At 42.0% G+C, this 23,782-nt stretch overlaps 2 protein-coding genes and 2 non-coding genes across 4 annotated transcripts; 1 reads left to right on the plus strand and 3 right to left on the minus strand.

Moving 5' to 3' along the window:
- Nucleotides 1–551: 551 nt before the first annotated feature.
- Nucleotides 552–3,081, minus strand: rpl37 (ribosomal protein L37). The gene is made up of 4 exons (XM_030064688.1): nucleotides 2,957–3,081; nucleotides 2,051–2,186; nucleotides 1,799–1,883; nucleotides 552–662 (listed from the first exon to the last, which is right to left on the minus strand). The coding sequence occupies exons 1-4, from the start codon at nucleotides 2,957–2,959 to the stop codon at nucleotides 593–595; spliced, it is 294 nt and encodes a 97-aa protein (XP_029920548.1). The 5' UTR covers nucleotides 2,960–3,081; the 3' UTR covers nucleotides 552–592.
- On the minus strand, nucleotides 875–951 carry LOC115369568 (small nucleolar RNA SNORD72). The gene has a single exon (XR_003929176.1). It is a non-coding gene; the product is annotated as a small nucleolar RNA SNORD72 (small nucleolar RNA).
- On the minus strand, nucleotides 2,266–2,346 carry LOC115369569 (small nucleolar RNA SNORD72). Its single transcript, XR_003929177.1, has one exon. It is a non-coding gene; the product is annotated as a small nucleolar RNA SNORD72 (small nucleolar RNA).
- A 3,637-nt stretch (nucleotides 3,082–6,718) lies between the features above and the next one.
- pdcl (phosducin-like) lies at nucleotides 6,719–22,280 on the plus strand. The gene is made up of 14 exons (XM_030065870.1): nucleotides 6,719–6,812; nucleotides 6,917–7,000; nucleotides 9,591–9,707; nucleotides 10,525–10,665; nucleotides 10,747–10,890; nucleotides 11,709–11,890; nucleotides 12,059–12,142; nucleotides 12,383–12,629; nucleotides 13,778–14,064; nucleotides 14,494–14,641; nucleotides 15,163–15,521; nucleotides 18,906–19,089; nucleotides 20,392–20,573; nucleotides 21,151–22,280. Exons 1-14 carry the CDS (start codon nucleotides 6,806–6,808, stop codon nucleotides 21,712–21,714), a joined length of 2,730 nt encoding a protein of 909 aa, XP_029921730.1. The 5' UTR covers nucleotides 6,719–6,805; the 3' UTR covers nucleotides 21,715–22,280.
- The last annotated feature ends 1,502 nt before the right edge of the window (nucleotides 22,281–23,782 follow it).

The following is a 23,782-nucleotide window of genomic DNA, read 5'->3' on the forward strand; positions in this document are numbered from 1 at the left end:
AGGTAACAAGCTCTTGTCTAGACATGACAGCTCTGTGTATCCCCAAAACCTTGATTAACTGTTTACTGGCTGTTCTGTGGCAAAAGCTAAAAGAGTGGTGGACTCTGAAAATCATTATTGTTCCCTCCCCCCAATATGTTTATCCATCTTTCCAAAGACCTTTGTTAGAAACTCACACTACACCATGTACAAGCTGTATTGTTAGTTGCCATTTGCCAAGTGATGCCAATTATGGTTGGCATTACAGGTGTAAGGCGATGGGATAAGCCCAGTGATTAAATATCAGAACATTTCTTAAACATTGTAAAAGCTTCCAAAGATAATTTGTTTGCATTTTTAGTTAAATTCGACATCTAAAGGTTGTTTGCACAGCAAGTATGGATGGTGCATAGATTTAATGGCATGACCAATCAGTTTAAGGAGCGCCTGCATAAGTGAACAACCTTCAGTGGAGTGGAAACTAATATCCTGCATACAAGTCAAGAAACTGTATCATTATGGGGACTCTGCCTGTATGCAAGCAATAACAACAAATAAAGACAAGACAGAAATTCAGTTTAACAACACATTTATTTAACCAAAATTGTGTCTTTTAAGATGAGCTGGAAGCGGCCACTGCTGCACGTCTGGGTTTAGGGGTAGTGCCCTCTCTGAACCCATTCCTGCAGAATCAAAGAGAAGAAACATGATTACAATGCACATGAGCCAACTTATAAGTGAAACATGCAAAGATAATTATGAACCTGTACATTCCATTGTGATCATTTTGCAGCCTCAAATTTTAGCTAACAAAGAGTTTCAACATCCCGGAAACCTGTCAAGTATCTTGGACAAACTTTCATGGCTCACAGAAATGTCCAGACTGTGACAATGCAGTTTACCTCAGTGAAAATATTGATATCACACTGATCTCATTTGTTCAGACATTTATTTCAACATCACTGGTAAACAGCATTGACAATATCTCTGAAGTCTCATAACACCTCTGAAGTCACTGACAATCTATTAAAGCCACTTTGACAGATTATGTCAGCCTCTGATGGTTTTTACAGATGCATGTTTTTCTCACAGTGATCAGGGGCAGCTCCCCCCCCCGCCTGTTGGAGAGAGGCAGCTTCCTCCAGCTGTTGCTGCATCAGTACAGCTGCTATGAGCAGACCGTTTTCCTGTCATGTCCTGGGACAGCAGCAGCGCTCCAGCTGAGTAACCGATATCTTGTTTGTTAAAATGTGCGTGCAAAGTATTCAAGAGAGATATTTTATTCTCCCCAAATACTACTCAGGGCTTGAACTCAATGAGACAACTTACAGTCTGCATCAATTTATTATTTATAATCTGTATCTGTTTAACGCTGGCTGCTTTGTGCTCTAGCTCTGATAGTGCATGTTTGTGTAAATATGCCAAATCCCTGCTTGACGAATAAAGAGTGACGCACAGCTAGCTCCTCCTAAAAGTTCCTGAAACCGTATTTTTAATATTGCCTCCTGATCAGGGCCAAAATCAAGTTCCAGGAACGTTACCTGGATCAGTGCTGCAGCCAACTGAACCTGTGCAACAGCCTTCATGAGACAGCATGCATCATTAAGCTTTGCCGTCGACAAAAAAAGGGCCAAGTGTCAGTGTTTTGGTGCAGGACAGTGAGCCATCAGTGCACCACAGAGTGAACACGGCTCCGACTACTTCCAGTTTGCAGTGCTGTCCCCTCAACTCCAGCTCTGTCTGCTCTCCCAATCACAACAACACAGACCAGCTCTGCTGTTCTGAGCGGGCACACGTTTTTAACATCTGTCAGGCTTACCTGAATCTGCGGTAGACGACCCTCAGGTGTCTCAGACGGCCAGTGCCAGTGGTGTTCCTCCTCTTGGCCTTAGCGCTCCAGTTGTCTACAAAATAACTTCAGGTCAGTGTACAGAACCACAGTCAGGACATTCCTTTACCCACAGGCTTCAGGACAAACTGGAGACACGGCACCGTAGAATGCAGCGCAGGTAATCAACAAATGAATGTGCTCCGGGAGAACAGCAACACTGATGACCATTAGACTACTTACACTTTCTCTTGCGCTTCTCGGGGTAGCCACACTTCCCGCAGCTGGACTTCTGCAGGTGGTAGGCCTTGGATCCACACCGACGGCACAGGGTGTGCGTCTTGTTGCGACGCTTACCAAAGGATGATGTTCCCTTCGTCTGGAAGACAGACACCAAAAGAGTCAGGAACAGCTCCTGCAGCTCTCCACTCACTCTTAATGCTATTACCACTGGCAAAGTCTTGTCTCAGTGAAAGGTACGAATCACAGAGAAGTCATTTGTTCAGACATTTGTGTTTTAAAAACATCACTGACAAGACTCCAGTGGCTGGACAAGATGCAGCACCAACGCCAATTAGCAAGACAACGGGTTTCCCCATTCAAATGCAACGGTGTACACTAAACTACTAAAATCTACTGTTAGACATTAACAACAGAGGACAAGGAGCTGCTTCTCTTCCTATTTTCTCCTCGAAATAACAAGAAAAAGGCCGATTAACCACTGCCGACCAACTTCTTAGCAGTTGTTGTTAGCCAGGAAGCACATTATGTATTTCAAAAAACTAGCTAGTTGTATTAGCCTCTCTCGTTTCTGCTTCTTCACTTGTCGGGGCTAAATATGAATTAGCTCAACACGTTATTTGTGGACAGGCGCTGGTTGAACTGGTGTAAACCGCGGGGCCGGCTCGGCTAGCTCTCCCCGGTGGCTGTCAGCTCTGCTCACCGCTACACACTCACTGTGTTACGGCTAGCAAGTTAGCATCGAATGGATGCGGCTTCAAAATTATCTAAATCAACTTTCATCCTACAAATACCTAATCCAGGCGATGGCCACGTTCAGTAAACATTGCAGTCTCAACAATTCGTATGAGATGAACGTCCTCTTGAACAGATGTTTCGTGATTTCTTTCCGCCATCAGTTCAACTTACCATTTTCCTCCTGTGGCTGTGGGAAAAGAGAAAGGAAGCGGGTTTGGTGTCGCAGTAAATTACTCCCGGGCTGCTTCCTGTGTCACACAGAAACGCGACCCCGCTGGATGGGAACCATTTGCCCGTCGATGTACAAACAAAAAGCAAATGTGAGAACAAATATATATATATATATATATATATATATATTTTTTTTTTTTTTTTTTTTTTTTTTTTTAAATATAATTTCTTATCTATGTATCTGTTTATTTCTTATGTAAAGATGAAGGAAATATCATCAGGTGGGTGGTGTCACATTCAGGGCTAACAGTTAATTTAATCCAGCTCTTTTCATTTTTGCTCACAATGACATGAAGTATATCAAAATACTCGGTCATATTTCCACCAATTCATTTTAAGTGTGGGAAAATTGGTCAGTACATACATAAACATAAATACTGCATTTTTGTATGAGATGAACCTGTGGTGTGGCTTAGATTAAACTGGATTTGTGTGCAGTTTATATAGAATAGCACTGTTGTGTTGTGAACTAAATATTATTCTACCGCCTGGTCACTTCTTAACCCCTTCAGTGGCCTTTCTTCTTAAGCCTCACTTAATGACTGGTGCAAACACAAATGGAAGAAAAACCTCACCCACTTAAATGCATAATCTGATCCATAAAGTGACGCATGTTCAAGTGAAAAGGTGTTTTTGAGCAGCCCAATCAGAAAGGAAATAGGACCTCTGTGTTTAATTTTATTTTAATAAACTAAACATGGAAGAACTTTTACTTTAAAGGGAATTATGCTGGGAACTGAGAGCACCTTAATGGAAAAAAATGAATGAAGTCCTCTATTACAAATTAATTACCTCTTTTACATGCAGGTCTGTTTGGCCAGGACATCTTTGTCACCGTGGTGCTGTCATAACTTCAGCTGCACATTTGGGGGTGCATAGCCCACCCTAGCAACCCCATAATAGTATAATATTTAATTTACTCATAAATTTCATAAAATTTGTTCATATTTTGTTCTTCATCTTGCCTGATGACCTTAAGACAGCAACATTTTCCCAAAATGGAAAATCAAACTCTTTGCTTTCATTTAAATGCCTCCTCTTGCACCGGGTCATTGCACAGAACAGCAGTGCAGATGAATATTATCTTTATGGCCAGGAAACTGTGGTACGATGGTCATGTCTTCTGTGGCAGAGATAACGAGAACATCATTACCCAGAAATTGACAGGCCTACCATTTACTCTGAAATTTACTGAGCCCTGCACTGAGGTTTTTTTTTTTTTTTAGCCATTAGTCTTTTCAGTTACATGACTCCACGGCTGCAGGATGTCTGGATCTGTAAAAAAAAAAAAGAAAAGAAAAGAAAAGAAAAAAGAAAAAAAAAAAGGTTAAACCCAGAAAACCTTGTCAAAGATTATTGTTCTAAAAGGCGTGGCGGATACAGCAGCTCGGTGAGCCTTTTTCACTGAACTCAAAGTCAGGCATGGTCTCAGAGGACTTACAAGTTTTTGCCTTTATCTGATCAAATTTTGATCAGATAATGATGTGAGTATTTCTTTTTTTTTTTTTTTTTTTGACCTGATAAAGTCACTGAGCTGAAACCTCAACAACCGCTCTGCACCAGCCAGCTCGCTTCAGCCGCCTGCAGATCTTTATTGCCGTGCAGAGGGAGATTCAGTCCTAGATAAGTCCTGCTTTCTTCAAGGGTTTAACTGCTATTTCTCAACATGTCCCTTGGTATCAGGCCAGGGTTTTCAGTGCGATGCCAAAATATTTTGGAAGCAGCATCACATCGAGCCGGTTCATTTTAATGGGGGAGTATTTTCATGGGAAAATTCAGTTATTTAATTGTTTTGTTCCACCTCTGCATGGCTTGAGAAATATCACAGAAATATCACAAAAGTAACTGAATATCATTGTTTACCACCACACCTTGTTATGGTTCAGTTTAGGTTTTGGAGAGGGGTTAGAGTTATGAAAAGATTGCAAGTGCAAAAAAGGCACCTTGTTGAACATTCAGTGTTTGTCACTTGATAGTTGAGTATCAACACCAGACTAGATATTATGCATACCAGTTTTAAAAAAATATTTTAAAGTGTTTTTTGGTCCAAAAAACAGTCTGACGTCAATCTGTTTATCCCCTGCCTTGTTTGTAATGTTGCTATGGATGCAGTTTTCATGAAAACATGAATGAATCCCAGTGTGCCTTTCAGAGTCTAAAGTGAATATCATCTGTTTTTTATGTTTACTCTGGCTGGATATCCATCTCTTTTTTTCATCATGTGTATTTCCACACAGAAATCACTTTATTTGTATGCCACTGCGATAAAATCTGTAAATATTGATAGAAATCCTGTTTATGCTGTTGTTGTTTATACTTGTTTACATATTGGAGGAAACTACTAAAGAATACATGAGGTCAGATGTTTTGATTCATTGTGTTTGCTCTATCAGAGTGTTTTGCTGGCCAGGCCATCATTTACTACAAAGAAATGAGGAAACTTTCTATGATCTGTGACAATGGTGGGCACATTAAAGCTCTCTCTTAGCATCAAAATGTGCAAATGCATATAAAAAGCTTGCATTAAACACACACCAGTTGCAGCTCGGTGGGTCATTAAAGTTGCTTACCACATGTTATCTCTACTACAGGAAATAGAGTTTAAAGGCATATTTTGCATATTAGCACAATCAGTAACACTTTACAATAGGAGTACAACAATTAACATTAATTAATGTTAGTTAATGTCATAATGGTTAATTAACTGTTAGTTAATTATTATTATGGCATTTACTAGTGTTAATAATATCTACAATAACCCTTAAATAACATATAAATTAATACCTTAGCATGAACAGCATTAGTACATGATTTTTAGACACATTAGTTAACAGTTAGTTAACTGTTACTTAATGTTTATTACCTCTTACTTAATGTTTATTACGGCATTAACTAACGTTAATTGTTGTAGGCTACTCTCATTGTAAAGTGTTACCGCGCAATCTAATGTAGCTCTTTTTTATTGCCCTGTTACTATTTATTCTAACTCTCATTATTTTATTATTCTTAGTCTTTTATGCAAAGAACATTGTGCTACAACATTTGTATAAAATGAACCATATAAATAAAGTCTGATCGACTGATATGTAAGTCATTTCATCCTTCCTCTGCTTAGACCTCGTTCCCATACGGCTGCTGTCATGTCTGGTGGCTTCGCCGGCTTTTGCAGAGTCATAACACTCGAGCAATCATTTCCACCAGGATGTGCAGTTACAAGACTGAAAAACCACAGCAGCAGCCTCGAGGAGCATGTTGGCCAGGACTGTGTTTTCTTATCTAACTTTGTTCTCAGCTTGTTGCACTCATGAGTCACACACAGCCCCTTGAAGTAAAGCAATGCCCCCCGCCCTGTCCAACAGGTGTGTAAATGCAGAGTGGTGGAAAGCTGAACCAAGGAATGAGTTCCCCTTTTCAGGATGTTCCATCTGATGAATAAGTGGAGGTCTAAAAAGCAAGAAGGAAATTGTAAGAAGATTGTAAGAGAGAGAGAGAGTCCCCCAGTTTCCCGAGCAGCAGGGGGCGATGGAGATCCAAAATGGAGTGCTATCCCCTTTTGACTGAGTTTCACAGGTAGGCTGACACTCCGCCATACACACTCCCTCTGGACAGTGAAAGTGAACAGCCGTCTCTCTCTCTCTCTCTCTCTCTCTCTCTCTCTCTCTCTCTCTCTCTCTCTCTCTCTCTCTCTCTCTCTCTCCACACTGCCTCCTCCGCAGCTCCACACTTGCTGCACTTGTAACGCAGTTGTATGTGCGGTAATGAGTCTCTCCTGAACTGATAACTGCTGTGATGAGATGTGAGTATTTGCGACTGCTATTATTCGCCTCTCTCGTGTATTGTTTATCGCTTTCAATGTTTGTAAGAGTAAATTCTAACCATTTTCCCCGTGCACTTCCAAAGCCTCTGTCCTCGGATCACTCTGTGCGCTTGTCTTGCTGTTGCGGCAGCCTGCATGCCGGGGTGATGAGGTGACCACCAGCACAGGTAGGCACTGACAGCACAGAGAAGTGTCTTTGAATGTTTCAGTGAGTCAGGACTAAACTGTGCATGTTTCACTATAGGTCAGCCTCTGAGGAGTTAATGCTGAGCCTCTCTAGTCTTAGTAAAACTTTAGTAGGTGATCGGAGGTCAGATGCGATTTAATGACTGTGTGCATGAATGTGTTTGTGCGTCTTCCATGTGTGGGCAAGCTCAGGCTTGTGGCCCGGCTCCTATCACAGATAAGGTTCCCCTCATGGGCGGGCTGGCTGTCATTAGGGATTCCCTGGAAAATTGAAAACCAAAGGCTGGCAGAGGCGTTTCCTATTTTAATAACATGGTATTATCAGCAAGAGCAGGCTCGCTTTAAAAACCATCCATCTTTACAAGTTATCTAGTGGAGTATTGTTTTAATCTTATTTTACTGTTTAAAAAAAAGGTTCACAATGCATATGAATTTGTCACTTACTGAAAGTGCACATAACAGGTGAAGCTCCATTGGAAAGAAGTGAGTGACTTTTTTTTTTTTTTTTCCATAATTGGCCTGTTTCCACCCATTTTTATGAGGGAAAACAAGATTTTCAAACTATAGAGCAGGCCTTTCCTGTTTGACCTGTTGCCAGAGTTATGTAGGCTGACCGGCAAATCCCATCCTCTCACATTCCTTATGTACACAATATACCATCCTGCCCTCGGGCTAGCACCATCAGCCCAGACATGAACACATACCATCTGTGTTCTCTTCATGGATGTCACTCTCCTCCTGATATTATAATTTCGGGATGAACCGCCGCTTAATCTTTGCACTGAATGAATCAGCTGTCATTCGCTTTTTACAATGAAAGAGCAAGCAATGTATTGTGTTTTGGGCACGCTGCCACACGGGCTGATAATGCAGGCTGACAAATGAGTGCGAAAAATGACCCGTTCTGTTCTGTTCACTCCCCAATAAATCACACACAGGGAGACTTGTCCCAGAGGATTAGCCTTTGTCACAAACTGTAGGATTAATTGGCCTTGACCTGCAAAAGAGTCAGTGAGTGTAAATGATTTTGATGGAGATTCTGTTCCTATTTTATAGCTTCTTCATTTGCAAACTGGGGGGTTTTAAATGTGGAAATGTGGCTCCATGTGGTATGGCTGTGTAATGTGTATTTCTCTCTTGAGTGGGCTCTGACCTGCATGAGCTGAAGTTTCCTTTTGTTTACATAGCAGTCCAATGAGCTATGTCGTGAAGGGGAAACGTGAGCTGACAGAAAGGCAGGATCATAGTCGTCTGTGTTGCACTTTATTTTATTCCTGTACCACTGCAATACATGCTTATGCACCACCCTATACCACTTAATTCATGCCGATAAATATTACCCTGATTAATCTTAATCTGAATCTGAGAGACAAAAAGACAGAGAGAGAGAGAGAGAGTGACAACATCACAGGGGATGTTGTCAGGGATGGGCAGCAAAGGACATGTCTTTGCATGTGTGTGTGTGTGTGTGTGTGTGCGTGGGCTCTAAGACTCTGCTTTCCATCATGGAATCTCAGCCCATTTGTGGGATTATATTTTAGCAGAGGTAATCTTCAGAGTTTTTATCCCTTGCTTGCTATATCCAGATAGCATGAGTCAAAGCAACTGATATGAAGTGCTGCCACACCCTGAAGGCTTGTGCAATAATATAAACTCATACACAGGTACACACGTTCACCAGCTCAAACAGATCTTCAGCAGAGCGCCGGCTGACGCAAACCGTCTCACCTCACAAATCAAAAGCCTCCCATTTCTCACCCACAACCCTAAAATGTGTAAACTCTGCTTATCTCTGACACTTTTGTGTTTAGCCAATACATCAGTTAGACAGCTCTCTCTCCCCCCCTCTCTCTCTCTGTGTGTGTGTGTGTGTGTGTATGTGTCATGTGTGTTAGAACAAAGGCCTTTTTATGTGCCTGTCTGCAGGTTTCTAGAGCAGCTCGCACACACAAGCTTGCCAGGACTGAAGCGTCAGAAGCAGAAAACTAACACAGTTATTCAATTCAGTTACGCCCCATTGTTTATAGACTTGTCATCTTAAAAGTCAGGATCTGTGTTGTTTATACAAAAGGTCTCCATCTTAACAACTCATTTAGTCTGATGTTCAGTGTTAAAATGTTAAAGATCTGCCAGTGGGATGAGATAATCCCACTGGTTTCCAGTGTCATTTTCTTCATGACTGGTTGTCCTACCCTTGGTCCCGGAAAAATTCCTGAAGATGAAACCGCAGTGGAAACAAGTAGGATTATCTCATCCCACTGGCAGATTTTTTTTTTCACTGATGTTAAGAAAAAAAAATGAAAGATTTCAAATGAGACTAGATGATTTGTTGAGATGGAGAATTTCTGCAGTGCCAGGTCACACGTTTGTCCCGACGGCGTTCCAGTCGACCACTCAGAGAAATGTTCTCATCTGGGTCCAACATTCTTGTCCAGGGAACAGGGTCAGAGTCGTAGCTGACAGCCAAGCCTCAGCAGAATGTCTTTTTGCCAAAGATTCCTACATAATCTGAGATTGCGTGCCTTGGATTATGCAGTCTCTCTCACTGTGTTCTTGTTCTTGTTTCCGCAGTGAACCCTTGCTGTCACTTCCCCTGTCAGCACTGGGGAGTTTGTGTAAGGTATGGCTTAGACAAATACGAATGTGACTGCACTCGCACCGGCTACTACGGGGAAAACTGCACCATCCGTGAGTCAAGTTATCCCAGTGCGATCGATTTTCATATCCTCTTTTGTTATTGTGCATTTTACAGGAATGACAAGTATCTGTGCCATTTCCCTTTGAATCAGACATAAAAGGTTGGTTGGGAAGGCCATGAGAGTTACGGTTTTCATTTGTTGTTGCAAGATCAGGAAATAGGGCAACATTATTTGGCTCATAACTTGTGAATTCTCATCCAGATTCAAGTGTTTGTGGGAATACACGAAGAGAAATTCTACTGCCGGGAAAAGTCAAGCTGCAGTGTTTTTTTTGTTTTTTTTTTCTGCCTGATCTTTTCACAGAAACACTAACTCCGAGGACTTGTTTCTCATAGACTAGTAATGCAGGTCATAATTAAATGTGATGTACTGTAATGGGCTTCCAGTTGTGCGCTTACATCACACTCGGCACTCGGCAGGCTGTGTCTGAGCAGCTCATTTCACAAGAATTTAAGACGCAAACAAAGACCGGCAGGAAGTGGGGAGCTGGGGATGAAGTGATACACTATCAGAATAAGATAATCACTGCTGAGGTAGCACAGCATTGTCACAGTGCAAGTTCAGCAAGGATCCTTTATTTATTCATTGTGCAAAACTCACTCCGTTAACACAGCCAGAATCAACTTTAACTGATCCTAATGGAGCTTTTGGGGGCCAGTTTGTGGCGAAGCACCAAAGGCAGGAATGCAGAGCAACCTGTCTTATGACTTTATTGTTGCCATAGCAGAAGTGCATTTCCAAACAAAACCCTGCCTCACCTGCAGCAGTGATGTTGTCTTTTTTGGCAATGTATTGTCCAATCACAGCGGAGTTTTGGTCAAGAGTGCGCCAGTTCCTGAAGCCCAGCCCAGATGTGATCCATTACATCCTGACCCATTTCCACTGGCTCTGGGACATCATCAACTCCACCTTCCTGCGGGATGCTCTGATGCGGACAGTCCTGACAGGTGCAGTGGCTCTTCAGTCTGCCACATATTTACTATCTCCATGAATCTGTATTTTTATGTCTTTTTTTTTTGCACATACAGTCCGATCCAACTTAATACCCAGCCCTCCCACCTACAACTCCAAGTACGGCTACCTGAACTGGGAGTCCTACTACAATGTGAGCTACTACACCCGGATCCTGCCCCCTGTGCCAGAGGACTGCCCCACCCCTGTGGGGGCCAAAGGTAAGGCAGTCATATTAGTGTGCCATTATAACTTTCTTAAAGGACGATGGCAGTGAATTTGCATGTGTAGTATAATATCTACAAAATGCTTACTTAACGTTTTTACTAATCTTTTCCTGAGCTCCAATATTATTTTTCTGCCTTTTGTCCAGCCAACTCATTCCGCTATGATGTGAAAATGAACTTTGAGACACTTCAGACTTTCTTCACACCAGTATTTCATCACTGTATTAAAGTCGTCCACATTAGTTTTCTTAAAAGCAGCAGCACTGGTGTGTTTTGATGTCTTGAATTGGGCAGAGTGATGCAGTCTCTCCGATGGAACATTATAAACCAGAAGAATTCATATTTCAGGGTCAAGGGATTTTGATTATATGTTGTTCCCCTGTGTGATTTGGAAGATGATTTAGGTTGCAGTGTAAAATGTGGATAAATGGCAGTGAAAGTCCCAAATATTCAAAATCACTGGTGTGGCCCTGTAATGCCTGATAATTGATAGCAATGCTGTGTAATATTGCATTTTGAAGCACAAATGTCATAAAGGATGAATTATATTCAATGCACAGCTTGTGCTTTACTCAGTGTTTTGGAAACTGGATGTAAATCTTCCACAGCGGTGACATCAGTGCAGTGCTGGCCTTGAGGCGTTCAGCTGTACAGTGTGCTGTGCGAACTGCATCAGTTGTGTTTTGGCAGATGCACTGCTTCAATATTATATGACTACAAGTGCACTGTATCTGTGTTTTGTGCCATGTTGTGCGTGCGTGTGTGTATGTGTGTGTCTGTGTGTGTGTGTGATGCTGTGGTCCTCTGCTCAGGCAAAGCCGAGCTGCCTGACCCTGAGCTGCTGGTGGAGAGGCTGTTGCTGAGAAGGACTTTCAGACCAGACCCGCAGGGAAGCAACCTCATGTTCGCCTTCTTCGCACAGCACTTCACTCACCAGTTCTTCAAGACCTACAATCGCATGGGCCTCGGCTTCACCAAGGCTCTCTCACATGGGGTTGGTTTACTGATTACATCCGTTGTACCAGCTCAGCAGTAAATCTTTGCATCTGCAACTCAGCAGCTTTGTATTTGTGCTAAAAAACCCCTCACGTTATCATTATCCAGCATCTGATCTGGCCTGACCGCATCCTTTTTGCTCTTCTCTCTTGGTGTCTTGAGGCAGGTGGATGCAGGGCACATTTACGGAGACAACCTCGATCGTCAGCTCCAACTTAGACTTCACAAAGATGGGAAACTAAAGTATCAGGTGACACACATGGGTTGCATCTTACTGTGGTTGTTGTAGTTTATTTGACTTAATTAGGATTTTTCAGGGACAGAGTGGAGCCAAAGTTGTCAAGCAATAACTGAACATATTTCCTAACATGAAGCAGCAGGAAAGAGGATTAGGAAAGACATTGAAGGGGATGAAGAAGTTGATTTTGTAACATCAAACCATATGCATTAATATATTAAGATATCTTTTTCCAACCATGTCTCCCATCAGATAATTAACGGAGACATGTACCCTCCTACTGTAGCTGATGCGCCCATTAGGATGAACTACCGTCCCGGGGTCCCTCCAGAGAGCCAGCTGGCCATTGGTCAGGAGGTGTATGGCCTCCTGCCCGGTTTGGGAATGTACGCCACACTGTGGCTGCGGGAACATAACCGTGTGTGTGACATCCTGAAGGCCGAGCATCCCACCTGGGATGATGAGCAGCTTTTCCAGACCACACGCCTCATCATCATCGGTGAGCTGGCCAGCATTGCAGCGCTCTGATGTGTTTATGCTCATATTAACGGATTTAAGGCAGATTTATTTTGGCTTATCTCATGGCCGCAGTCTAAGTAGGTAGCAAGTAAGCAGAGCCAATTGAGTCTGAACCTCTTTACTCTTCAGTTACCAGCTGCAGTGATGTTTGTATTATATAACTGGACTGCACTGATCAGATCCTCTTTATAATTCTCTTTGAATCTAAGGAAGCTGGTAAAAAAAAGCTTTTATGTTTCAGGCTCTTTCTGATTACAATGAGTTACCTGTAAATATATGTTGCCGACATTTTGGGAAAAATACCATTTTTCCTACCTATCTACCTACGTGAGACAAGATATTCGATACAATTTTCATCTTGTACGTCCAGTGGTTCAGTTCCAGTGGTTAGCATTTCGTGTTAGCTTAGCATAAAGACTTGAAGTTTATGGGAGTCATTAGCGTAGCTCCATCAAAGTGAAAAAATAAAACTTACAGCAACACCAAAGTTATTTACACAATGTATCGTGGATATTTAAAATGCTTATCTTGGAATAAAAAAAAATCAAACAGGCGTGCTTTGAGGAGAAGTTACTTTGTGCTGGTTCTTCCTGTGCACAGATAACTGCGATAGATGGAAGGATAAATATGTTTAGCGGTTTTCCGTTCCACTATCGAACTTATCTGGAAACAACTCTCATTTTATGAAAAAAATTTCCGAGACATATCAAAATGGTATCACAGATCTTGTCTCAGTGTAAATTTCTACGCTTATCACAGCAAAAACTCAAAATCTTACCAAAAATATTTGTCTTATTTCAAGTCAAAATGTCTTATTTCTAGTCAAAATATCTCATTAAACTTAAAATAAGACATGATCACCTCAGAAGTAACTTGTTTTTAGACAATTTGCTTGCTTCATTGGAAAAATTTGCCAGTGGAACAAGTGAAAATTGTCTAAAAACAAGTTATTTCTTAGGTGATCGTGTCTTATTTTAAGTGTAATGAGATATTTTGACTTGAAATAAGACATTTTGACTTGAAATAAGACAAATAATCTTGGTAAGATTTTGAGTTTTTGCAGTGTAGCTCATTCTCTGTCTGTCCTCTGTGTGTGTGTGTGTGTGTGTGTGTGTGTGCTGTCCTCAGGTGAGACCATACGTATAGTGATAGAGGAGTATGTGCAGCACCTCAGTGGTTACCTGCTGGATTTGAAGTTTGACCCGACCCTCTTGTTTAACTCGGCTTTCCAATACGGGAACCGCATTGCTCTGGAGTTCAGCCACCTGTACCACTGGCACCCCTTGATGCCTGACAGCTTCCTCATCGACGGAGACGAGCTCGCCTACCCACAGTTCATCTTCAACACGTCTGTCCTCACACACTACGGTGTCGAAAAGCTGGTGGACGCCTTTTCACGACAGGTTGCCGGCCAGGTAACCCGCGTCAAAGAAAATAGTGCTCACAGCTGAGGCTCATTAACCAAATCTCAGACAGTGCAGCTCATCGCTGTACAGAGATAATGAATGTGCAAAAAGAAATTCCATTACTTTGCATTTGATTTTCTGGAATTTGCTTAGCAGTAAGTGAAAACATGTTTCATATTTTCTGTTTTACTTTACATAGTTATTGACACAGAATTTCAATTAAGTCAAACACACATCTTTTGAACTACTTCATTGACAATGAAATTGGAGTAATTTGGTTATGTTTCCATTCAGACAAAGCATAATTAATATACCTTGTGCTCTTTAAGGTGTTTAAATTGAGGAAGAAGTGATTTCTGCAGTTAGATTATCTAATTTGAGCACTGCTACAGCACATAAATGCCATTATAGTTGCTGTTGTGATCCTATGTCCTACAGATAGGCGGGGGCCGCAACATAAACGCTGTGGTGACCAAAGTGGCCGTGGGGGCCATAAAGGAGTCCCGGCAGCTTCGCGTGCAGCCCTTCAACGAGTACAGGAAGCGCTTTAACCTCGTGCCCTACACATCCTTCAGGCAGTTCACAGGTAGGAGGAACGGCTCTGCACACAGCAGACCTCCGAGCGCTTCACTTCTGACTTGAACAGCTGCACACACGTTATCAGGATGCTTCGCCTCAGCTCGGCTTTCAGGCGGTTTTGAGAACGGCTCTTTCTCTTTACGGCGACTTTCTCTTTAATCTGTCGAAGCTGGAGCCTGCTGAGAGAAAGGGAAGTTCGATCAAATCCTCGCTTAAGTGGTGTTGCATACCGCATTGTTTGAAATCTATTGACTTTGGCGTCCTGATGTTTTTCTTCCGTATCAGTAGCTCTGTGCACTGCAGAACATCTGATGAGAAGTGCATTCCTGGAGGGATTTGTTACGTTTTTATCCTGTCAGACACATAACTCTGAGGCTCCTTGTATATATCCTGTTCTGTAACATTTTTTCTGTAAACTCTGGGCAGACGATGCAGGCTCAGCTATGTCAGAATGTGATCATTTCCTGAAAAAAAGTGGTCGTACACTAGACTGTAATATTGTCATTAACTGGTGGTTCATTTTTGCAGGTGAGGAGGAGCTATCCCGCGAGCTTGAGGAGCTCTACGGCGATATCGACGCACTCGAATTTTATCCCGGCCTGCTCCTGGAAAAAACGAGGCCTGGGAACATATTTGGAGAGAGCATGGTCGAGATGGGCGCCCCCTTCTCCCTGAAAGGCCTGCTAGGCAACCCCATATGCTCTCCAGAGTACTGGAAGCCCAGCACCTTTGGAGGCCAAGTCGGCTTTGACATAGTGAACTCGGCCACGCTAAAGAAGCTGGTGTGTCTGAACGCCAGGACGTGCCCTTATGTGGCTTTCAGAGTACCAGCAGAGGAACAACCACAGGCAGGGAAAGATAAGCCTGCAGGAAGGAATGAGGAGCTATGATATTCTCCAGATACAGACACCAGATGATGTGCGGGACAGACTGCTGCTAAAAACAAACAGTGTTTACAGATGCCCGTGTGGAGGATAAACTGTTTGTTCAGGCGACACTGGAGGAACACAGGCGAGTGAGAGCTCAATGTGAAACCAAACTCAGCCGTCCCCCTTGTTGTGACCTGTGTTATCAGGATGTAGCGAGCAGCAAACAAAACCATGATCCAGCTACGCCTGGAAAGATGAGCTACAGTATAATCCAACAAAAGGGTAAAGGGCTGAGTTTCCAAGATGAAAAGCAGGTCTTTAAAGTCCACATGCAGCACACACACACACACACACACAGAGCGAATGCCACCTATTTGTGAAAGTCACGCTTGTCTTATTGTCTTTTTCACTCAAAGAATTCACATTAGTTTTCCCTCCTAATGCCCCCCCCCCACACACACACACACTCACTCATATACACGCACCAGTAAAGACAAACACATTTTTGTTAAATGCTATGTGCCTTGAGTTTGAATTAACACCCGAATATTAAAGAAAATATCAAAAAAAAAAAAAAAAAAATTATAAAAGCTTTTCTTTGTTCACGCACTGCATCGTATAAAATGTATGTACTTTTGTTATACTGAATTATTTTATGAGCAGCTGGTATGTATGCATTCATTGTAATAAACACAAATTGCATTGTTTACCCTGTCATTAAAATGGCAGGGCTTAAAATCTGTCTTTTTCCAGTTTTCTATTATAACAAAGTAGTTTATAATAGATATGAAATATAGAGCATCTTGGGTTTTTCCACAGCTGATGGGAGGGAGTATCCGCTGTTTTGTTCTTTTGATATAAGTCTGTGCTCCCTCTGCTATTTCACCGCTCTGGAGGCCAGTGTTTCTTTTGGCAAGACAGTGTGTACTTGTGGAAACTGGAGAGAAACTCACCCAGCAGGAGGGTCGAAGTGGCTCAGGATGCATACAGAGATTAAAAAAACATTAAAATGGAGTTACCCTCAGGACCCCAGGTACAGAGCCACACTAGGTACTGCAGTTCTCAGCCTAAACCAGGGGGTCATACATTTTTAACTGAGACAAGCCCCCATATAGATACACACATCTACATAAACATTCATATGAACAGCAAAGAGAGTCAAAATAGTCATTCTGCCATTATACTCTCTATGAAAGAAATAGCATTGATAGTGAAATGAAAATATTGAGTTGCTACCTACTGCCGGCTGCAGTTGTGATCAGCTCTTTCCTGTTGCCATTCCAGTTTTTAAGGTGGTGGCTGCATTTTAAAACACTCCCCTCTGCTGCCACTAGGTGGGGTTGTTGGTCTGCAATATTCCTATAAGTTGGACATGTTATGTTGCTTCAGGTGCGCCTTGTAAGCCTTTACCGTCTACATCAGAAATTATTACTACAGCTTATTGCACCTTCAAGTGCTTTGGATGTCAATAACTGAATGTACTCAAATCAGGCGTATTAGAGTTTGTATTGCAACAGCAAGAGGAGAGACGAGCTACTCAGTATGTAATTATTATGTTTGCTGAAGCGAAACACATTTGAACATTAGTGAGCCACTTACTAGTGTGCTTGATGCTACTGCTATTATGACTTCTACAGCTACAATTACTACCACTGCTGTAGTATTGCTGCTGCTACTACTTTTTCAAGTCCTTCAGTTTTTCGACCCCTTCAAATACAACAGTGCAGGCATCAGCCATCATAGAGCACAACACAAATATTATTCCTTAATATTATCAATTGCCATACAAATGAATGAAAAAATACAAATGTATAAACAGAAATATATATAGGCCTACAAGTGAATACATGAATGACTAAATGTAATCTTTATATATTTAGTAATTATTAAATTTGTCATTTATGTATCTATGGTGACAAATATTTAATTATATAGTTTTTTCATTTATTTAAGTACTTTATTATATAATTACATACTCATTCATTTATTTAAGCGTTTAATTCTTCAATCTATCTGTTTTCATGTTTTATTTATTTACTTTCGGCTTTTTACTCCTCCTGTTTTCCACGCACGCACCCCAAATCACAAACTGACGACGCCCTTGGCAAAATACAATGCAGGCGTTATTATACACACACCCCAGTACAGTAGGTGGCGGTATGCACCTACAAGCTGCTTTGTAACCTGTCAAAAAAAATAAAAACGAAGAAGAAGGCGAGCGGGCAGAGGCTAGCAGTTACGGTGAGCTCCTTCCGTCGACGTTAGCTGGGGAAGCAGAAAAGGTAAGATTAAAACCAGCGAGCTGGACGTGTTGACAGCTTTACTATAAAGTAACAGCATTGTCAGTATATAGAAGTCAGTCTGAATCGCCGGGGTGGCGGGTTGTGTTTTACTGCTTTCGACGGGGAGTTAGCCTAAGAAGCTAGCTAGCTGTTTAGCTAACCGACTTAACAAATGCTAGCACTCCCTACTGGTACCCAGCTAGCTTCACTTAGCTTGCCAGTAGTCAAATTGTCAATAGCTGGCTCTCCTTGGCCTACTTTTACAAGCAAATTGGATTGTCTAGTATATCCACTTCTGGCAGCGCCTCTTGGCTCTTGGTGATATAACGTAACTAAGCTAGCTAACGTTAGCTTGCTTCTAGCTGTCATTGCAGTAGAATAACGCTACTTAATTAAATTAATATTAGCGGATAACGTATCCAGACTAGCTCTTTCCCTACTCAAAATTTCAGTGTTGTGAAACGGGTGTCCGATACTAACTCGGTCGTTACACTCAGAAATAGTGGAAGTGTATTATCTCTGTGATGTCTTTGACTTTTCCGTCTGACTATCCATCTGTGCAGACTGGTTGGTTTACATGGAGCTGTATGCCTCATTGCCTTTAAGCCTTTTTAATTCGACACAGTTCCTGAGCATCATCTATTGTGTGGCTGCCCTATTTTTTTTTTTTTTTTGAAAGAAACCTTTGTTATCCCAGGCAGCGACAGCTCGGATAGCTGCTTGTCAGCTTAGTTAGTTGCTAGATTGAGGGGCCCTGTTGGAACATTTTGTAGGAATAAAGTTAATCTGAGGAGATTGTGGTTTAATCTACGAGGTCTGCCACTGAGGCAAAGATAAAGAAGGTGGCAACACTGTCCCACAGCAGGTTTCTGTGGACCTATGCAAATTATGATGCAGATTGCTCTTGTTGTTTGAATAAGAGGTTTCCAAATGGAGGTTGGTATGTTTTACATTACTGCAATTACTGAGAGTGTGAAAGCACTGAAGTAGGTTTTGGCAGGGTTATGTATTGTTTAGGCTCTTAACTGCATGCAGAATAAACACACCACTTAAAAGCTAAGATATGAATGGTGTCAGTCGTCTGAAACTGTGGTTTTGTCTGACACCCACCCCCAGGTGAACCGTCGCCATGACCACACTGGATGACAAGATTCTTGGTGAGAAGCTGCAGTACTACTACAGCAGCAGTGAGGATGAAGGCAGCGAAAATGAGGATGAGGATGGGGAGAACAAGACCATCCGCAATCCCGACATCTTGGAGGCTGAGCTAGACTACAGCCCTGATGGAAGTGCTGTCAACACAGGTAGCTAACATGAGCATCTATGCACTGATACACACACACACACACATACGCCAACTCTGATAAAAGACCATCTTCTTGCTTAGGTACATGCATGTACTTAAGCAAGAACAAATGTGTATTATTATTATTAGGTTCAGGTTGATCTGTCCACCTCAGCAGAAGCCGAACCTCCCAAACCTGCAAGAATAATTAAATAATCTGAGCCTGGACCAGCGTTATCAGGTTGAGGTTGTAATAACTTACAGATATGAAATGCGTCACAAGTAATTGACAGCATGAGACTGGAGTGAACAAGGATATCTTCTTTTGTTAAATGCCAAATTCCTGTTGCCTGTTAAATGCCATTTTATTTTTACTTTTGTTTATTTATTATTCATTTATTTACTTTTGCGTGGGAGGAGGACTAGCAAAGAAAGACTTTCATTGTATGGTGTAACCGTCTGTTGTACTGTATGTATGACAAGAAAACTCTCTCTCTTTTCCTCTCTTTCTCTCTCTCTCTCTCTCTTCCTCTCTCTCTCTCTCTCTCTCTCTCTCTCTCTTTCCTCCTCTCTCTCTCTCTCCTAATCCGTAAGCATTTGGTCTTAGTAAATGGAAATGCCACATGTTCATCTGCTTACAGAGTGGGAGAGTGAGCTGTACTTAGTGCTGTCCACTTGTGGTGTGATCACTAAAGACACATTTTAATCCCGGGTGGAAACAGGGCCGAGGCATGATGCCACTGCAAAGAACTAACTCGTGTTCCTTTTTGATTAATTACATGCAGATTCGGCAGTTTTATCACACTTTGTGTGTGTGTGTGTATCAGTAGATGTGTAAACACCCAATGAATACACCTGTGAATGCATGTTTGCAATTTTGTTTTTAATCAGTAATCGTAATAAGAATAATTTGTTTTATTCTGTCAAGTAGCGATTTTCAGTGAGCACATAAATATGTAAATTAAAAGTTACACATTCACAGGTGTGTATTCATAGAGCGTATTACAGTTGCTTTAAAATAACTCAAGCAATCAGAGCCGAGGACTGGAGCAATCTGTTTTTTTTTTTAAGATTCACATTAACATTTGCATACCCTAAACTTTTCATTGTTTGTATGCATGTATTTATGTACTTATTTGAAAAAAAAAAAAATACATCAAGGAAAAGTTTGCCAAGGTCAACTAAAAAAAATGCCAGACTTGTTTCCATCATGGTCCTTTTTGTTCTTTCTTTGAACTCTTACTCATCCATCGTTCATCTGTGATCAATACAAAGTTGTGTATAGTTTATTGATGATGTAGCTGTGGCTCTTTTCTTGCAGGACCAAAAGGTGTGATCAATGACTGGAGGAAGTACAAGCAGCTGGAGGTGGAGCAGAGGCAGGAACAGAAGAAAGAGATGGAGAGGCTGATCAAGAAGCTGTCCATGACCTGCCGCTCTGATCTGGACCTGGAAAAAGACAAGGAGAAAGAGAAAGAGCTGCAGGAAAAGATCCAAGGCAAAGTGAGTGGAATGGGGACAAAACACATGCATGCACACATTTTAAAAGGCCGTATCTGAAAAGACTGCTCCATCTACTGACATTTCTGTCTCTACATGGCTTTCATCATATATGAAAAGCATATGCCATTCATTTTCCTACTAGTCAAGGCGATCCTTGTACTGAATTAAACTGCAGTGTTCTGCATTGTTCTCTATGCACAGTCACACGTCATTGTGGAACACTGAAAAGGCTGACTGGAAAAAGTCCAAATACTTGCATTGTTTTGCATTGTTGTTATCAAAAAGAAACATATCAACAATCACTGAAATCACTGTACTTTAATCCTCTGTTTTCTTCAACCATGTAAACATGGATTAATGAACTTAGCGATATTCATAATTAGTTTTTACAATAGTTTAATGGCCTTGACACCCAGCATGCAGCCCTAGACTTTCCAGAAAGCCATTAGGACTTAGTTATTTATTTACCTCAGTTGCTAAACAAATAATACAACAAAGTCTACACGTTTCTTGTCAAATCATAATAGACTACCGTAGCTTTACCTCTAACTCTGTGTGCATCTTGCCTCACCACTAGATGACGCTACAGGAGTACAACATGCTCCAGGAGGAGGAGGATGATGAAGACTTCCTACAGCACTATCGCATGCAGCGCATCGAAGAGATGCGGCGCCAGCTGTGCCGCGGCAAGCGCTTTGAGCAGGTCTATGAGCTGACCAGCGGAGAGGAATTCCTGGAGGCCCTGGACAAGGAGGAGAAAAGCACCCTTGTCATAATCCACATCTACGAGCCGGATGTCCCGGGTTGCGAGGCCATGAGTGGCAGCCTTCTGTGTCTGGCTCAGGAATATCCACTGGTCAAGTTCTGCAGCGTACGCAGCTCCGCCATCAGCACCAGCGCACTGTTCAGAGGCAGCGCCCTGCCAGCCCTGCTGGTTTACAAAGGAGGGGACCTCATCGGCAACTTTGTGCGAGTCACAGACCAGCTTGGGGAAGACTTCTTTGCTGTCGATCTGGAGGCCCTGCTGCAGGAGTACGGCCTGCTGCCAGACAAGCCCGTCCTCATCCCCAAGACCGTTCGCAACGGAGCCATCCTGCAGCACACTCAGAGTGATGAGGACTCTGATCTCGATATAGACTAGAGCCGCCATGTGTAAGACACGGCACAGGAACCACACACACAGTCTGCATGGACTATAGACCCTTTATATGTATGGAGACCCCCATAGTGATGACTGAGCCAGATTTGGGCCGTGCATGTTGCTACTCACACAGCACCACACAACCAACTATGAAACACACCCAGAGGCAAATGCACACACAAAACATGACGCACACATCCCAGAGGGCATTCATCATGACATTATCATTCCATAGCAAATGAGTTATATTTAATAAGAGTAAAGTTCAGCTCTTATCCATTACCTGTTGTCAAACACAGTGATGGTTATGCAGGTGGTAGATTTAATGTTTGTTTGAGTGTTATCTATTTATTCTATGCTAAAACGTCATTTATTTTCTTCCTTTCTTTTTCGTGTCCATGTCATGTCTCATGTGCATGTCCATGGTTGTAATTGTGTTCTACTCTGTAGAGGATAAAACCTCCAGCCAAAACTGACTTTGCTGGTTTTATAACTTTTATATGTGTTGGACCATTTCAAATCTGTCGAGGTAATAACACAGACAATAAATGAGGTGTTTTCATTCACTGACTGGACTTCTTTCTGGGCTGTGCAAGCTAGCATTGTGGCTTCTGATCCAGTTCACTAAAAAAGCAAACCTGATAAGATTTTCAGACAAATGTTCAAAAGGTAAATCAACAGCATTTTAATAATCAAAGGTCAAACACTCAGGGATACCCTGAATTCATCCCATTGGTGCCCTTTATTTGATTCAGATACATTTGTGTAGAGAAATTAGGTATAATGTACAGAAATACAATGATAATACAATTATTTACAAAAAAACTTTTAACCTTTACTACTTTCCCAGTCCACCTAAAATTTGTAATAAATATAAGCGGCCAATAATTGCCCACTCTTCACCAATTACACTCCTACCTGGCGTGGAAGGGGCTTTCCTCTGTGATCATTTCCAAGATTTCTTCTGTTTATTTTCTTGCCTGCCATGAGGGTTCAGGTCAGGGGCTGCCGTTTTGGTTCGTATGAATTGGGCCTGAAATTCCCCTTGGCACTGAGCAGCGATTAAGGGCCATAAATCATCACAGAAATCATAAATCACAGTCCTACCAGAACGCACTCCACACCAAACCATCATGTACCAGAAAATATTAAAACTGAACAACTGCTGGATTGCTGTTGCAGCCACCTGAAATATGGTTCAGTGACAAAATTGAGAAGAAAAAAAAATAAAAGTGCGAAAAAAAAAACATAACTTGATTATTTTACATAATTTTAACTGTCATCCACATTTCAAAATGTTTTGGAATATATTTACACATTTTCATTATTATTACACATTATTTTATTATTTATCATATGACCTCTGCTTCCAAAAATGTCATACCATATAGGGTGAATATTTGCAACAGTGTCATAAGAACTGTCCATGCATGTTAAACTGTACAGCCTTGCACTTATCCACGTCGGCCACAAGCTGCTCACATTCGCTGGGTGGGAAATTGAGTGACACAGATAACACCGGCAGCAGCTCTCTGTGGCTCTTTTAAGTGGAAACCAGGCTAATGTAGCCTACCAGCAGCTCAATAGCAGCAGGCTGAAACAGGGCAGTGCCAGCAGCACAGAGGGGCTTTCCTGGTGGAGAGGGCCAGCTGAGCTGTGGGGGTGGTGGCCACAGAGGGCGTGCTCCAGCAGGAGGTGGGCTTCAGCACTGATGCCTGGCAGGACATGAGGAATAAGAGCGATATCAATATAATGCAGGTTTAATTTAGCATCCTAAACCTATTCATTTACTAAGTGATGCTGATATGGCGCTGTGTCGTGGCAGAGATGATCAACAAAACATTTCATAAACCCTCTGGTGCTCACATGACTTCAGTGACCCCAGCTACAGTCCGCAGAGCCATGAAATCGATGCCAACTAATGGTATGGCCCCTGCTGCATGGTGTGTGTTCAGTGCAGTAAATCCGCTGAGGGCTGTTCACAGCTGGACTCTGACCTCCACGAATTCAATGAAATGTTTCAGTTGATATCAGAGACCCCAGAGATGACACCCACCGTGCTCCGACC

Source organism: Myripristis murdjan, chromosome 12 (assembly GCF_902150065.1).
Source record: "Myripristis murdjan chromosome 12, fMyrMur1.1, whole genome shotgun sequence".
Taxonomy (NCBI): Eukaryota; Metazoa; Chordata; class Actinopteri; order Holocentriformes; family Holocentridae; genus Myripristis; species Myripristis murdjan.